This window comes from Leucoraja erinacea, chromosome 4 (assembly GCF_028641065.1).
Source record: "Leucoraja erinacea ecotype New England chromosome 4, Leri_hhj_1, whole genome shotgun sequence".
NCBI lineage: Eukaryota > Metazoa > Chordata > Chondrichthyes > Rajiformes > Rajidae > Leucoraja > Leucoraja erinaceus.
In genome coordinates this window covers 44,210,230-44,228,721 of record NC_073380.1, presented here as the reverse complement: position 1 = coordinate 44,228,721, position 18,492 = coordinate 44,210,230, and the positions used below count along the sequence as shown (strand labels likewise).

General features: G+C 45.2%; 1 protein-coding gene across 4 annotated transcripts in view; it reads right to left on the bottom strand.

The window, feature by feature from the left end:
• The window catches only part of LOC129696328 (nucleolar protein 4-like), a 187,472-nt gene extending 183,760 nt beyond the window's left edge, over positions 1 to 3,712 (bottom strand). For 2 of the 4 annotated variants that reach the window (XM_055634144.1, XM_055634143.1), the window contains exons 1-2: positions 3,498 to 3,712; positions 2,944 to 3,278 (exon numbers count right to left, since the gene is read on the bottom strand). In XM_055634144.1, coding sequence (XP_055490119.1) covers positions 2,944 to 3,225 — 282 coding nt within the window. In that variant the 5' untranslated portion in view covers positions 3,226 to 3,278; positions 3,498 to 3,712. The remainder of the gene's footprint in view (positions 1 to 2,943; positions 3,279 to 3,497) is intronic. The other 2 variants (XM_055634146.1, XM_055634145.1) reach the window with 2 other exon arrangements.
• Positions 3,713 to 18,492: the final 14,780 nt, after the last annotated feature.

Below are 18,492 nucleotides of genomic sequence, written 5' to 3'. Positions count from 1 at the left end.
CTAAAATTATACTGTCGGAAATAAAATGGGTTTAGGCGACGTCTCGACCCGAAACGTCGCCTATTCCTTTTCTCTAGCGATGCTATCTGACCCGCTGAGTTACTCCAGCTTTTTTTGTCGATCTTATTATATATATTTGCAAGATATTGCACGAACCTCCAGCACTGACTGAGTTACTGCAAATATCAGTTTCAATCGGCCCGGGAACCTCCTAGCGGGAAGGAAGTAAAAGACACGAGTAATTCCTTTTTTGTGTCTTGTGTGTGTGTGGTTCGAGTAAGTATTGCAGGAGGGACGTCCTGCTCGCTCGCTTGCAGTCCCCGCTGGGTTTTGAAGGCGGCCGGCCAGGTGCGCTCCCCCCGGCCTAGTCAGCTTTGCTTGTGCTGGCGAAGCGACTGCCATTGTCCAGCAGCGGCGCGGGGCGGGGCGGGGCCAACCGCCAACAGGTTGATTATGCGTCGCGAGGTCGGAGCCGGAGCTCAGGCAGGTAGCAACTGTCTCCATGGCAACCCGCGAGGTGAGCGCGCCGCCGCTGCCGCCAGCACTCGCGCGCGCCCCGGAATCCCAGCAGGTCAGGTCCGCGCGAGCGAGCGCGCTTTCGGGAATAGGGGGTCGCGGGAACGCGCCGCGGGCGCGAGGCGCGGCACCGCCACCACCATCACTGTCCCCGGTCAGCGCGGCCACGCGCTCAGGCGGGACCACAGCCTTTTCGCAGCACAGATGCATTACACCAGATTGTCGACAAAACCCGACCGGCCAGGCAAAACCACCAGCTCTCGGAGGGGAGGACGAGGAGAAGAGGAGAGATGGCACGCCATTCAAGGCCTCGTCATCGAATTTTCAACCTTAAAAATATGCAGCAGGAGAGCCACACAACTTAACGTTAGCATTGAGAGGGCTTTTTTTTCGCTCCCACGTTTAAAAAAATGATAACAATATTGACTGCAAAAAGCAAACAAGAGTCCACGACCGAAGCAACTTACTATTAAAAATACATATCCCAGAAGATAAGGTTGGTGACAGGCCTACTGGATAGCAATATGGTCGCCAGTAACACAGTATGCACAGACAGTAAATTTGATAACTTTGATAATTGATTCCCGGTATTTTTTTAAAGCTGCCCTCTGACTTTATTATTCATGATTGCCAAAATACAAAATCTGTGGAGGAGATCACGGTGTCCTCAGGGTCCACCAGAATGAAATATCTATGTGACATGCCAATTTTAAGAAAACAATGTACAGAATATGCTCCTAATGTACTTACACTGAAACCTTTGCGCTTTTTGCTAATGACATGTCAATCACATGCAAAAACTGCCCAGTGTATATATATGTATTTCTCGTAACAAGGATATTGTGCATCTTTATTTACTTTTACAGATCGCTCCAGTTGTAAAATCCATCGCCTATAGCAAGGTTATTTTATTTGCAGCAAATTACTATTTAGCATTTATTATGTTTGAGGAGGCATCAGCTCCCATCTATTATTCACAAAGATGTTTTAAAAAGTCCTTTATTTGCTTGGTCCACATGCGAATCAAGGCCGTGGTCAGAGAAATCAAACAAATAGGTGGTCAATGGTTGCAAGAGATCTGATACCATTCACGGGCAGCTGGTACCTTCGTCCCATCGTGATGGAAGAAATGTCAGGTTGCGAGCTACTGTTGCCTGGTGACAAAAGTGCACATCTCAGACCACAAGGGGACGTGAATGCAGAAATGTGGATCATTTCCCCTCCCCGAGATGTTAGTCACTAAAATATCAAAATGCACCGTCGATGTAGGATCTGGAACCCACGAGGCTGTCTATTTTTTTTTAATGGAAGGGAAAACAATATGCTTTTTGTGGAAATTATAAAATGGATACTAAACGGTGCAAGTAAAGCTCCCATTTTATTTGCAATTGCCTGTCCTGCTGATGGCATTTGTAATTCAGTCTATTTAGGCAAGCGGGCACTGTGGCTAATTAGCCCGATAACAGACGATGTTGCTTCAGCTCCCATGTCTTTTAAAAAGATAGTAATCTCGAAGCCTAATTATTGGACAGCAACAACGGATCTGCCAGTGAGAACAGACCTTTTGGGCGGACAGAAGAGAACTGTCCAAAAAAAAGTCCCTAAAGCCCCCACGATCCAGGTTGTCAAAAATGTTAAGGAAATCAGAGCCCCATCATCCGCACCCTCGTTGTGATCACTCCCTTTCTGTTTCACTGGGATCATCGCGTGGGTGGACCAGGGGGATTGGGTTGTTTTTTTAATGTTTCTGACAATTATGAACAGTTATCACAATTATCCCGTCTGATGATATCGAAATCTGTGAATCTGCAAGTGCTGCTAAAAAATTCTTATCCGAGCCATTTAATAGATCGTTAATCGAATGGAAACTATTTTTGAAATACCACGCTAGACTGTTTTATTAGCAGGAACATAATACGATATGTTTAGGAGAAAACAGGTCCGTTTAGAAAATACAGTGCAAAACTGAGACGGGGCGGAGAGGGGGGGGGGGGGGTGATTATACACCCACAGCGCTGCATTTGGCATCCTACCAAAAATTCTGTCCCGACACTATGTAATATTATCCGGGATGCATCAAGCGCCCTCACCTCAAATTAAGCTTTAAAATTGGACATTTGGGGGATGAGTTGTACTTTCTTGAAATGAAAAAATGCTGCTCAAGGTAAGCATTCGAGCTGTAAGCGAAATAAGCAATTAACCCCACACGTCATTTTCAATGTAATTAAATAAAGAGAGTGTACATTAAATTAAATAAGCTGAGTGTACAGTCTGGACATGTCAGCCCAGGCAACATGACCGCCTGATACACGATAGAAGACGGCCAAAGACCCCATCATCAAACAGCCAACTGTGGCACCCCTTGATTTCTTTACGTACAGACTTGGAAACAAATAAACATCAACTTTAATATGAGTGAACACTAACCGTGGTTTTGACTGGTACGTAAAGGACCTGTTTGCCACCTCCAGCCTTTAGCTCCTCCGACGATCCCAGCTGGAACCCTTTCGATTTCACCCAGAATTTAAATTTGGCGTTATCTGCAGAACTGGGTTCCACTCCGCTCAGAAATTGGACGATGCGATCGTATTTCTTACGGGTGACCGTCTTGGTTTTGCCGGAGTCCCCATATGTCTTCAAACACCACTCCTGGAACTGACGGTACAGGTCCCGGTCGCTGCTGTCCCGTGCGGCCGCTTTGTTCTCCATAATAGCCCAAGAGCCTGGGACTCGAGTGTGGGGCTAATGTATGGACTTTACACCTGGATGGTCCAAATGGAGTCAACAATATACCGGAAAAGGGTGTTAACCGACAAATCCGAATAGCGATGCTATTTTATTAAATCTACATTCATATTTTTAAATAATAAATAAATGATCAATGTAACAGACCGTGCAATGCACATAGGCAAAGTGTCTGCAAAGAGGGCGATGCGGCCGGAGCCAGCTCTGGTAGCATTTTTTTTTATTTTTGTTCTTACCCCGTTGGTACCGTTAGCAGCACAGCACTGCCCTGCCGCCCTTGCCCTGATCGGTTCCGCCCGCGGGACCGTGCTGCTGTCTCTCGGCGTGCAGAGTGGAGGCGAGCGGATCATGCGCCGCGCTCTCTTCTCGCTCTCCCTCTTGCGCTCGCTCGTTCCCTCCCTCCCTCCCTCTCTCTCTCTCTATCTCTCTCTCCCTCTCCCTCTCTCCCTCCCTCCCTCGGCCCCCCCGAGCTGCCACAGACGGAGCGCCAGCGCCGGGTTTCCCCGCTCCGCCAGCTCTCCCCCTTTCCCGTCTCCAGCCTCGCCATTGGGCGGCGGAACAAAAGTTTCTCTGGCGACGGCCAATCAATGATGTCACGTACAGCTGTCCCATTTAGGAATACAGTGCAACACGCATGCCTCCTGCACTCCGGCAGCAGCGCGCAATCAACAGCTGATACAGGTGGATCCGCAACACACACATTGCTTTTTCCAAATAATTCATTTTGGTTATATATTTGGAATAAAAATATATCAGGGCGAGAGGTAAAACGACACAACAGTCTGAAGAAGTGTCTCTACCAGAAACGTCACCCATTCCTTCTCTCCAGAGATGCAGCCTGTCCCGCTGAGTTACTCCGGCATTTTGTGTCTATCTTCGGTGTAAACCCATAATCAAATTATGTTCGAACTGCAACCGACAACCCCAAAATAAGCTCCGAACTGCACCGGCTTGGTTGTCTTTGCATTATTATTGTTTGTTTTTTATATGTACTAAATTTATTTTTAGTTTATTCTGGTGTTTACAGAATTTCATGTTTTTACATCTGTTGTACTGCTGCAAGTAAGAATTTCATTGTTCCTTTTCGGGACATATGACAATAAAACACTCTTGACTTGACTCTTACTCTTAATTATGTTTCTATTTAATATAATAAATATGAGTGAGATTTACCTCCATATTAAATACAGTCTTAAGAAGGCTGCAAACATATGTTTGGGTCTTAAAATATTAGATAAATAGATTCATTGTTCAGAGCTTATTTTCTTTGATAGGCCCACAGTGTTGAAGGTGGTTTAATTCCACCTCAATTCAGTGTTTTGTGGTGACTGATGTGTGGGCTGTGTTTAGTTTAGTTTAGTTTATTGTCATGTGTACCGAGGTACAGTGAAAAGCTTTTGTTGCATGCTATCCAATCAGCAGAAAGACAATACATGAATACAATCGAGCCATTTACAGTGTATGGATACATGATAAGGAAATTACGTTTAGTGCAAGGTTAAGCCAGAAAAGTCTGTTCAAGGATAGTCCGAGGGTCACCAATGAGGTAAATACTTGGGTTCTTTCCGTGTTTGCTTCCTGGTCACTTAGTGAATTCAAGCTCCATCCAAGACTGCATTAAATTGCAGAGAATTGTGGACCTAGCTCAGACCATCATACAAACCAACCTCCCTTCCATTGACTCAATTTATACTTCACACTGCCTCGGCAAAGCCAGCAGCATAATCAAGGATAAGTCTCACCCTATCTTTTTCCCCCTCTCCCAACAGGAAAGAGGTACACAAGTGTGTAGATGCACACCTCTAGATTCGGGGACAGTTTCTTCCCAGCTGTTATCAGGCAACTGATCCATCTATCAACAACAAGAGAATGGTCCTGAGCTACTATCCTTCTCACTGGAGACCCTCAGACTATCTTTAATCAGATTTTACTGGACTTTATTTTGCACTAAATGTTATTCCCCTTATCATGTATCTGTACATTGTGGATGGCTCGATTGTAATCATGTATAGTCTGGTGACTGGTTAGTACACACCAAAAGCTTTACATTGTACCCCGGTACAGGTGACAATAAACTAAACTCAACTAAATCATCATAGAGAGTGCTCATTGTAAGTGCTCATTGTAAGTACTCATTGCCTTTGCTGATTCTTCCCCATCTTGAGGGACCACAAGCCATGAGTTCCCATAAATTGGCAGGGATGATGCATCTTTCATGAAGATTTTCAGAATTATCCCTAAGCATTTTCTTAACATACCTAAAACATGCAAAGCTGAGGTTAGATTGGTTCTTTTGAGATTTTATTTCAGATTTCCAACAGCAACAGCAGTTTACTTGATTTTACTATTTACACATTTGGTTCTTTTGGGAGCCTGGTGTCAGTATGCAGACAATGTGGCTGACAACCACTGCTAGTTGAGGGAAAACAGGTTGCTGGATATTTTGGTCTGAGAGAAGACACTGACATTACCTCATTTATTCTGCTAATGGGCTAGGAGGATTTGGAGATATTACATTGTTGGTACTTCTTTAGTGCTTCAGTGGGTAAAATAAGTGCCTGAGCATGATTTCTACCAACTTGGAGGGGGGGGGGGGATATTGCATATCAGCTGCCAATTGGACTTGTCAGAACAAGATCTTGGCTCATTGCAAAGGAGATCCCTGACAATTGGTTGTGCTGCTGGAGGGGCTTGAATGCCCACATGTACTCCATGTATATATGTGCATACTCTTTTCTCACACATATATGGATGCTGAACATTTTGCTTTTGTCCAGTCCTTGAGACTCTTGAAAGGCGCCCATAAATAAAATGTATTATTATTATTATTATTACTACTCAGCAAATTATCTTCTTTGTTACACCAATCTCTACCTCCCATACCCCATCTGTCTCACTCATTCATCCCTTGCTCTCTTTTCCTCCCCTCCCCCAACCCTTCATCCTCTCCCATTCTTCCATGGCTCTTCCTTTCCCTCTTCATACACTCCACCTCAACCCTTTCACCTCACCGCAGCTCCTCCCCCACATCCACTCCACTCCAATCACCAGTCATTTCTACTTCCTGGGGATGAGGTGCTGCTGATCAGTGTCTTGATCACCTACCCATTGAATTCAGTTCCAGCACCATCAGACACTCCCTACCATACAGGGTCAAATCTGATGTTCTTAAATTAATTTCAGAAGAAGGGTTTCGGCCCGAAACGTTGCCTATTTCCTTCACTCCATAGAGCTTCTCCAGCACTTTTGCCTACCTTCATAAACAAACTTGCTTGATTATATTCCCCATCTTTTTAGCTTGAACAGTTTTGGAAACTGAGGGGAATAATGACAAGCAATACTATCTTAATCTTACAGATAAATGTTTTAATTATGAAAATACAGCACTATGCACAGAGCCTAATCAAATATTAAACAAAAGTATAACTTCAGAAAAAAACATTAAATGGTTTAGAGTCACAGTCATAAAGCATGGAAACAGGCTCATTGACCCAACTCATCCGTACTGACCAAGATATCCATCTAAGCTAATCTAATTTATCCACGTTCTATCTATCTATCTATATATTACTAAAACTCTCATCTTGTTTGTTTCTATGCGTGTGTGTGTCTGTCTGCCTATGTGATCCCGGAACTACGCCAAAACAATGCATGATAGCGCAACAATTTTTGGACCGCCTTACTCACAATAAGCGAGTTCGGTATTCCATCTGTGCATGCCCAGGTCATAGGTCATGCTATAAACATTCTCGGCAACGGTGGTGCTGCGTTGTGTGCAGGCTTGCGTTTTGTCCGTGGTCTAGGTCGGGCCTGGCTCTCCGTTGCTGCGGGCGGTGTTGAGTTGCTGCTGGGCCGTCCCCGTCCCCTCTCGGGTGTCCTGTCCCTGTCCAGAAGTGTCCGGCAGCACTTGCGGCACCAGGGACCCGGGTTAGATCCTGGCTGTGGATGAGGCGCAGGTCTGTGTGCCAAGAATGCAGCTGCAGTCTGCAGCTGCCGAGAATGTCTCTCCACCGGTCCAGTCTCTCCCCGTCTCCCACTAGCATCTGCCTCCTCTCTCCCGCTACCTGGCATCCCCGTTCCTAAGATTAAATATATTTTTACACATAAATCATGAATAAAGATAAGAATTTACATACAGTTTATGCAGCCAGCGCTTTGTTCGCTTTTTCTTTATAGCGAGTGACCTTTGACAAATCCCATGTTTTCTTGCATTTTTCAGAATACTGAACTCGCTTATTGTCCTGTGGTGTGATGTATCAAGTTTTGTTCAGATTGATGGTATATTTTACAAATTATTCACATTTTTAACTTTACAAAACCCCACTTTGAGAAACATTTCTTCCATCTGCACTGGCAGTTACAGCTGTGATATCACAATGGGTTTGAAGCCCTGCCTGCAACAATGTCGCAATCCCAGGACACTGAGTCCTGCCAGCCCTAGCAAGTGCAATTGCATTTTTTTTAAAGTTTAAAATGAGGGACGGTGGATAAGGGGAAATGAGCAGCCCCTGCACAGTTAGGGGCTATGGGTGAGTGGTGGAATATTGTGTTGGTGAACTGGTTGCATTGGGGGACCAGGCCTCCTGTGGGGGCTATGGGTGAGTGGTCGAATATTGCGTTGGGGGACCAGGCCTTCCGTGACAGGGACGCAATGTGTCCCACTTGGCCTAGTATCCCTCTAATCTTTCTTATCCGCATACCTTATTGTCTTTTAAATGTGGTTATTGTATACATCATGCTGCCTCGGGGAAAGCAGCCAGTGTAGTCAAGAACCATTTTCACTCTGGTCATTCAGTCTTCTCCCCTCTACTGTTGGGCATGGACCACCAGATTCAGGAACAGCTTCTTCCCCGTTGTTTCAGACTACTGACTGGCACTCCCATTAGCTAGGGCGTAGTCCTAATCTTCCAATTTAACTCACTATGGACCTTGCACGTTTTTTTACCTCACCAACTCTGTAACTATAATACTATAATGATACAGCACTATGGATTATTCTCTTTGCAAAGAGGAAGAAGATTGAACTTTATTGCTTTCCATCACAGTGAGGAATGTGGAATCCACTGTGGTGGATGTTTATGGTAACTTTTATGTGGTTGTGTTTTGTTGATTTTCACTTAGTATGGCTGTATGATAACTCATATTTCACTGTACCTTAATTGGTACATGTGACAATAAACTAACCTTGAAACCTAGCACTTATACCTAGTGTATAGCTCGACAGCATTCATGGACTGCATGATTTGAATGGATAGTTTGCAAACATAGCTTTTTACCCTGGTACACATGACAATAATAAACTAATACCTATGAATTCTCATAGCATCAGATTTAATCTGGGCAAAGAGCCCTCAGCCCAATTCCCACCTACTATCTACATTCATCTGCACATTGTGCATTTGCAAGAAACACTGTGACTTGTAAGGGTACAGAATGTGCAGAGGTAAGGGGTCTTCAATAGCACCCAGAGGTTTAGTAGTACCACATCTGGTCAAGTCCTGAAGGAGACAGCTCCCTGTTTAGGTCTGTAGTAGTTGAACCAGCACGAGAGTCAGAGTTGCACAGCATGGAAACAGATCTTTTGGCGCAATTTGTCCATGCCGACCAAGTTGGCATACTGGGATTATATCATTTGCCTGCATTTGGCCCATCGCCTTCCAAGCCCTTACTTACACAAACTCTCGGTGGCTCAGCACTTCAACTCCCCCTCCCATTCCCAATCCGACCTCTCTGTCCTGGGTCTCCTCCATTGCCAGAGTGAGCAACACTGGAAATTGGAGGAACAGCACCTCATATTCCGCCTGGGCAGCTTGCATCCTGATGGCATGAATGTTGAATTCTCCCAATTTTGCTAGCCCTTGCTGTCTCCTCTCCTTCCTTAACCCTCGAGCTGTCTCCTCCCATCCCCCCCCCGCCCTCGGGCTCCTCCTCCTCCTCCCTTTTTCCTTCCTTCTTCTCCCCTCCCACCCCCCATCAGTCTGAAGAAGGGTTTCGGCCCGAAACGTCACCTATTTTCTTCGCTCCATAGATGCTGCTGCACTCGCTGAGTTTCTCCAGTGTACCTTACTATCCATATGTCTTTCCAAATATATTTTGAAAGTCACACTTGTATCACTTCTATAATTTCCTCAGGTAGCTCATCTCAGATACAGGTTACACTAAAAAAGTGATTCAGAATCATATAGCATGGAAATGGGCCCTTCGGCTGAACCTGTCCATGCCGACTAAGGTACCCCATCTAAGGTGCCCCATCTATGCTCATTGTTGGGTCCATATCCCTCTAACATTTCCTATCCATGTACATGCCCAAATATATTTTAAATGTTGTTATGATACCTACCTCAACTATCTCCTCTAGCAGTTCATTCTATACCCACCACCCTCTGTGTAAAACAGGTTCCTATTAAATCTTTCCTCTCTCACAAACCTATGTCCTCTGGTTCTTGATTCTCCTACTACGGGGGAAAGACATTGACCCCATCTATTCCCCTCAAGATCACCCCTTTACATTAGGACTAGGAAAACCCAGTCAATTCTTAACTGGGAGACACATAGTCAATATTAGAGAAATTGAAAATTTTCAGTATATATCACCCTATTGTTTTTACAGGCAGCTGCAATCTCTCTGCACATCTGTTGCTCTAATTCATACTAAATATTGGAGGGTCTATAATACAGTCAAATCAAAATGATCATTCCCTTCTATGTCTAAGTTCTACCCATATGGCCTCATTGGATGATCTCCCAGGATTATCCTCTCTGAGCACTGGAATCATGTCCTCCCTAATCAGAAAGGCAACCACTGTCGTCTCTTATTTCCATCTCTATCAGGCCTGTAGCATTTATACCCTGGAACATTGAGTTGCCAGTCTTGCACACCTCAGCCATATTTTGCTTATGGCTATAATATTCCAGTCCCCCAAAACAATCCATACCTTCATTTCAACTACCTTATTTGTTAAGCCTCTAGCACTGAAATAAATAGTTTAAACCACGGATCTTTCCTCGCATTTCACCGTGCACCTGCTTGTCCAGTCTGCTAATTTTATTCTCTTTGACTACAGTGTTTGCCCCCAACTTCTCATCTGCCTTCATTCTGCTCTGGGACCCTCCCCTATCAATCTAATTTAAGCCTTCTTGTGTGGCACCAGCAATCTCCCTTCCAGAATATTGGTTCCCTTCACTTCAGACGCAACCCGTTGAAATCCCAATGATCCAAAAACTAGAGCCCTACCCCTTGCACCAGCACTTCCGCATTGTATTCATCTGATCGATCCTTCTATACCTTAGGAGCGCAGTGGCTGAGTTGCTGCCTTACAGAGTCAGAGACCCGGGTTCAATCCTGACTACGGGTGCTGTCTGTACGGAGGTTGGATGTTCTCCCCGTGACCTGCGTGAGTGCTCCGGTTTTCTCCCACACTCCAAAGACGTACAGGTTTGTAGGTTATTTGGCTTTGGTAAAATTGTAAATTGTCCCTAGTGTGTGTAGGGCAGTGCTAGCGTGCGGCGATCACTGGTTGGCGCGGATTCGTTGGGCGAAGGGACTGTTTCGTTGCTGTCTCTAAACTAAACTAAACCTGCTCTTACTGCCACGTGGCACTGGGTGTAATCCATAGATTATCACCCTCGAGGTCCTGTTTTTTAACCTCCTTCCTTTATTTACTCTGCAAGACCTCACCCTTTCCCATCCTATGTCATTGGCACCGATGTGCTCAACAACATCTGGATGCTCTCTCTCTCCCTTAAGAATGATTTGCAGCTGCTCAGAGACTCCCTGGACCCTGCCACCAGGGAGGCAATACGCCATCCTGGAGTCAGTCTACAGCATTCAAGTCAAACGATCCCGAGCGATACAAGAAATCTACTATATGTACGACCTTCGCAGAGCCATTAGGAATGCGAAGAGGGAATTCCACACAAAGCTGGAGTCCCACGACAATGATCCATAGATTGTAGAAACAAGGAACTGCAGATGCTGGTTTAAAATACTGCGACATATTGCTGGAGTAACTCAGCATCTCATGCAGCATCCCTGGAGAACTCGGATGGGTGACCTTTTGGGTCGGGACCCAAGCAGTCCTTCCTGGCAATACAGAAGTCCACGTGAACCTCTTCTAAACTCATCTACTGCATCTGGTGTCCCAATATGGCCTCCTACACATTGGCGAGACCAAGCATAGACTCGGCAAATGTTTCACCAAATGTTTCACCAAAGACTTATGCATGGTCTGTCAAAGCCCACTGGCATACTAAGCATTTTAACTCCTCCCATTCCCATGCTGACCTTTCTGTCCTGGGCCTTTTCCATTGCCAGAGTGAGGCCACAGGCAAACTGGAGGAACAGCACCTCATATTTTGCTTGGGTAGCTTGCAACCCAATGTAATGAACATTGAATTATCCAATGTTAGGTAACTACATCACCCTCCCCCTTCTCCACTTCTCCCCCCACCCGTCTCCCCTGTGCCCACACTAGACTCATATCTTCCTCCCCTCCCCTCCCCTCCACCTACATTCCTTTCTCTGGCATCACAATTTACAATCTTCAATCCTTGTCTCACACTTTGTCTTTTCATCTCTCGCCTTTGTTCAACCATCTGCCATTCAAAAAACTCTCCTTACTTTTATCAACCTATTACCTGCCAAGTTGTCCTGCCCCTCCTCTCTTCCAACTTTCTTCACCTCCATACAATCAGTCTGGTTCCAACCCAAAACATCACCTATCCCTGTTCTCCAGACACGCTGCCTGACCCGCTGAGTTATTCCAGCACTTTGTGTCTTCCCCCATAGATTGTAGCAAGGCATGCATACCATAATGGACTATAAAGTCAATATCGCTGGCAGCAATGGATCGCAGTCTCCTCAGGAAGTAGAGGCATTGGTGCGCCTTCTAGGCTGTCACAAAAATGTGGTTGGTCCACGACAGATCATAGGTAATATTAATCTATTACCAAAAAAGAAATGTAAGCTCTCACCCAGTTCGGCTTCTACACCATTGATGGGGCATGGGGCATGTACTCCACCATGCTTCTGAAAGTCAATAACTAGTTCCTTCATCTTGCTGACAATATCTTGCTGACATTAAGGGAGAGGTTACTGCCCTCACACCATGTCACTAAGTTCTGTATCTCCTTCCTGTGCTTCGTCTCATAATTATTTGTGATTTGGCCCACCACAGTCCAGGTATGCCCTGTTCACAAAGTGCAGGTGAAATATAATGCAGTCAAAATCTGAAGAGATGGAAGATGTCATCAATAGTGCTATCAAATGGCATTTGCTAATAACATACACATTGGTGCTTATTTTTGGGTTACATCAGTACAATGTAACTAGAATAAACCAATACCTCTTATTGAGGTGTATAAAATCATGCGAGGAACTGATCGGGTAAATGCAGTCTCTTACCCAGAGTAGGTGAATCGAGGGACCAGAGGACATAGGTTTAAAGTGAAGGTGAAAAGGTTTAATAGGAATCTGAGGGGTAACTTTTTTTTTACACAAAGGTTGTGGGTGTATGGAACAAACTGCCAGAGGAGATAGTTGAGATAGGGACTATCCCAACTTTTAAGAAATAGTTAGACAGGTACTTGGATAGGACAGGTTTGGAGGGATATGGACCAAACTTGGGCAGGTTTGACTAGTGTAGCTGAGGCATGTTGGCTGGTGTGGGCTGGCGTGAGTCACTATGACTCAGTTACATCACCAACACTTTCCTTCAACCATAAGATTAAATTCAGGGAAATCAAAAGTGGGCACGTTTGCTAAAGATTTCACAGTGCTTTTACAACTGCTGAGCAAATGACAGTTCATACATGCATGAAGCAAGATCCAGATATAATTTAACCATGAGCTGATAAACGGCAAGTAGCATCTGCATCATCTCCAACAAAGGAGAATCTAACCACCTGCCCTTGACATTCAATGATATACTTTGCTGAGTCATCCACCTTCAACATTTCAGGGTTGCCATTACTCAGAAACTCAGATGGACCAACCACATAAATATACAAAAGATAGACACAAAAAGCTGGAGTAACTCAGCTGGTCAGACAGCATCGCTGGAGAAAAGGAATAGGTTACAATTTGGGTCAAGACCCTTCTTCAGATCCGACCCAAAACATCACCCATTCCTTTTCTCCAAAGATGCTGTCTGACCCGCTGAGTTAAGTCACCTTTTTCTGTCTATGGTCAGTTTAAACCAGAATCTGCAGTTCCTTCCTACACATAAATACGCAGGTTACAAAACCAAATCAGAGGCTGGTCATCCTTTGGTGAATTATGTCATCTGTGAAATACAAGTCAGGAATGTGATGGAATTCTCTCCATCTGTGTGGATGTGTGTAGTTTCAACATCTCTCAAAAAAGTTAGATGTCATCAAGGACAAGGAACTAATTTGATTGGCACCACATCCACTACCCTAAACTTTAATTCACGACACCACTAGCAGACAATAGCTTAAATGAATACCATCTACAAAATGCACTGCAGTTGTTTACCAAGGCTACTCTGACAGATTCAGAGAAAAGCTCAACCCACCACCAGGACTGTTAAAACTTGGCCTGAAGGAGCTTCCTCACAGCTACAGGACTGCTTTGAAAGGACAAACTGGGACATTTTTGGAAATCAGGACTTGGAGGAGTACACATCCACGGTACTCTTTTACATCCAGAACTGTGTTGACAACGTCACCGTCTACAAACTCATCCGGGTGTGCCCCAACCAGAAGCCGTGGATGACAAAAGAGGTCCAAACTCTCCTCAAGGACCGCAACACCGCCTTCAGGTCTGGCGACAGAGCCCTGTACAGCGCTGCTAGAGCCAACCTGAAGAAAGGCATCAGGGGTGCCAAAGCGGCCCACAAGAGGAAGATAGAGGACCATTTTAACAACAACGATCCACGGCGGGTGTGGCAGGGCATCCAGCACATCACCAACTACAAGCCCAGCAACAGCACGACGGCCGACGGCGACGCCTCACTGGCAGAGGAGCTGAACTGCTTCTTTGCTCACTTCGAGGCAGAACCAGAAGAGTTCGTCACCATTCTCCCACCAGCCCCTAACAACAACAACTACACCCTCACTGTGCAGGAGCATGAAGTGAGGCGGGTGCTCAGGGCGGTGAACCCGAGGAAGGCTGCCGGCCCGGATGGCGTGACAGGAAGGGTTCTGAAGGAATGTGCAGACCAGCTCTCCGAGGTCTTCACGAAAATCTTCAACCTGTCCCTGTCCAAATCCATCATCCCACCGTGCCTGAATTCTGCCACAATCATCCCACTATCAAAAAAGCCTGTTATCAGCGGCCTTAACGACTACCGACCGGTCGCTCTCACACCAGTCATCATGAAGTGTTTCGAGAGGCTGGTCCAGCAGCACATCAAAGCCAGCCTCCCGCCCACCTTCGATCCACACCAGTTTGCCTACAGAGCAAATAGGTCCACTGAGGATGCCATCGCCACTGCTCTTCACACTGCACTGACCCACCTCGAACACCAGGGGAGCTATTCATTGACTTTAGCTCCGCCTTCAATACCATCATCCCCAGCAGACTGGTCACCAAACTCATGGATTTAGGACTCTCCCAACCCATCTGCCTCTGGATCAAGGACTTTCTGTCTAACCGCCCCCAGACCGTCAGACTGGGCCATCACCTCTCCACCCCCATCACACTCAGCACCGGCTCCCCACAGGGCTGTGTGTTGAGCCCCCTCCTCTACGCCCTCTACACCCACGATTGTGCCCCCGCCCACTCCACCAACACCATCGTCAAGTTTGCGGACGACACGACTGCGGTTGGACGTATCTCAGGAGGAGATGAGACAGCCTACAGGGAGGAAGTCCAAAGACTGGCAGCGTGGTGTTCAGACAGCAACCTCATCCTAAACACCACAAAAACAAAGGAAATTATCATAGACTTCCGTAAGAACAGTGCAGTCCCCAAACCCCTATTCATCAATGGGGACTGTGTGGAAAGGGTCTCAGACTTCAGATTCCTGGGCACACAAATTACGGAGGATCTCTCCTGGACTACAAACACCACCACAGCAGTCAAGATGGCCCAGCAGCGACTCTACTTTCTGAGGATCCTCAGGAAAAACAACCTGGAGGAGAAGCTGCTGGTGTCCTTCTACCGCTGCTCCATCGAGAGTGTGCTGGCGTACTGTATAACCACATGGTATGCCTGCTGCTCTGCAGCAGACAGGAGAGCCCTTCAAAGGGTCATGAACACCGCACAAAAAAATCACTGGCTGCCCACTGCCTTCCCTGAAGGACATCTTCAGCTCTCGCTGCCTTGGTAGGGCAGCCAACATTCTGAAGGACCCTTCCCACCCTGGACACAACCTGTTCCACCTGCTGCCCTCTGGCAGACGGTACAGGTCTTTCAAAACTCGCACAAACAGACTCAGAGACAGCTTCTACCCCATAGCCATACGTGAACTTAACAATGCAAAATAAGAAATAACACTCACATTCAACTGAATGGTTCTACCTCAGCTGCTATTGTTATTTATCTGTAATTTTTTTTTTTAATATGTATATATTTTTACCTTTTCTTATATATTTAAAATTGCTCGTGTGAATCGCACCTTGGGATTGACTTTTAAATGTTGTTGTATCATGTGCAATGACAATAAAGAGATTCATTTATTCATTAATTCATTCATTCACAGCATCCATTAAAATGTTACCACTAAGGACAAGGCGTCCACTTGAACATTCCCTCCAAATCACAAACAATCCTGACTTGGAAATATATTGCTGTTCCTTCATTGTAACTTGCCTAAGTGAAATATTAATTCAGCAGCAATTATATTATTTGCTTTGGATGCTGCATTTTATTATATTAGGGTTTATTTTAAAATAAGCAGTTTGCTTATGGACATGGTGATTTCTAAGATCCTGTTAAACATTATTATCATGTTTCCAATCTGCAAGAGGGCAATTATCCCTAATTCCTGTGCCTTTTTAGGGCAGTTACATGAGCCAGACCATACAAGAATATGAAGACAAGGAAAAAAAGAAACGTCAGCCTGAAGAAGGGTCTTGACCAGAATCATCATTCATTCCTTCTCTCCAGAGATGCTGCCTGTCCCGCTGAGTTACTCTGAGTTTTGTGTCTACCTTCGGTTTAAACCAGCATCGTCAGTTCCTTCCTACACAACTCAATTTGGCCTTTTCATTAAATTGTAATACCCTGTTTGGGATTTATTCTGGTTTTCTCACAACTCTAACTGCACTGTGGATGAGGCCAGCTCACCACAGCTTTCTCAAGGGCAATTAAAGATGCACAATAAATGTTGAGCTAGCCAAGGATGCCTAGATCCTGATGTATGGATTCAAAAGAATTACATTAGGCAGATCAGGGGCCAAATCTTAAGTTTTATAAGGCAGATCTAATTAGATATCAGGAACTGCATCCTTTTTCATGGAACAGTTGTCTTCTAGAAGAAGAAACTTTGATGCAGTGGGCGTCGATTCACCAAATATTTTCAATAACAGTTGAATCTGTTTCTCATTCAAAATTTTCTTGGCCAGTTATGGATATGCATCACATGAGGACAGAGGAGATTTGTTTAATCTGTCACCAGTTCGATGCAGACATTGTGGGCTGAAGAGCCTGTTCCCATGCTGTACTGTTCTATGAAAGGAAATTATTTCCCTTGGATCTGATAATCTGTACATTAAGATTTTGTAGGAGACTAGATTAAGTGGGACCCGTTTTATCCCACTTCAAGCAGGGTCCAAGGCCACCAAATTCAAATGCAGCTTCATACCATTTCATGCAGGGCGAAACCACCATAAAACCACACATAACACAAAACTCACAGTTCAGTAGACATTCAGTGTGTTCAGTTGATTCACAGTTCAGACAGAGTCATGACCTCTCCCTCCCCCATCATGCTGAGACTGAGCCACACCCACACTTCCGGGTTTTATAACCCCTCCCCCTCCCACCGGAAAAAGGTGTGGCTTTCAGGGCGTGATTGACAGGAGAGATATTCTCAACATTTTTTAAACACTAATAACACTTTTATTTTTCATTGATGGAAATAATTCTCTGCACCTGCTCAGCGGAGGGGGGACGGAGTAAGATGGCCAAAAATCACAGCCGTAAGTGTAGCGTTTTTATCTAAAATCAATATACAGTGCAAACAGGAAGTAAGTGCATTTGCAATAGTGCCTTTTAACTTCAAGCCAAATCACCCAAGCCGCCATTTGCAGTAAGTAGTGCCTTTCAACCTCAAGCCAAAGCACCCAAGCCACCATTTGCAGTAAGTAATGCCTTTCAACTTCAAGCCAAAGCACCCAAACAAGCATTTGCAGGCAGTGCCTTTTTATTTCAAACAAACCATATTTTCATTTTCAAACCACATTAAGGGTACTCACAGTTGTGTGGACATTTGTTCAGTGTTATTCAGAGCTCAGAAAGATGTGACCCTTAGGTTCATCCATCTTGCAGAGAGTGAGTGAGGCACACCAGTTCCTGGTTTTATAGTCCCTCCCCCTCCCTCCAGCAGAGGCAGCAGAGAGAATGGTGATTTTTTTAAACTTCAAGCCAAAGCTCCCAAGGCACCATTTGCAGTAAGTAGTGCCTTTCAACTTCAAGCCAAAACACCCTAGCCACCATTTGCAGTAGGTAGTGCCTTTCAACTTCAAGCCAAAACACCCAAGCCACCATTTTCAGTAAGTAGTTCCTTTCAACTTTAAACCAAAGCTCCCAAGCCACCATTTGCAGTAAATAGTGCATTTCAACTTCAAGAAAAACACCCAAGCCACCATTTGCAGTAAATAGTGCCTTTCAACTTCAAGCCAAGCCACCCAAGCCACCATTTGCAGTAAGTAGTGCCTTTCAACTTCATGCCACCATTTACAGTTAGTGCCTTTCAACCTCAAGCCAAAGCACCCAAGCCACCATTTGCAGTAAGTAGTGCCTTTCAACTTCAAGCCAAAGCACCCAAGCCACCATTTGCCGTAAGTAGTGCCTTTCAACTTCAAGCCAACGCATCCAAGCCACCATTTGCAGTAACTAGTGCCTTTCAACTTCAAGCAAAACACCCAAGCCACCATTTGCAGTAAATAGTGCCTTTCAACTTCAAGCCAAAGCACCTAAGCCACCATTTGCAGCAAGTAGTGCCTTTCAACTTCAAGCCAAAGCACCCAAGCCACCATATGCAGTAAGTAGTGCCTTTCAACTACAAGTAAAACACCCAAGCCACCATTTGCAGTAAGTAGTGC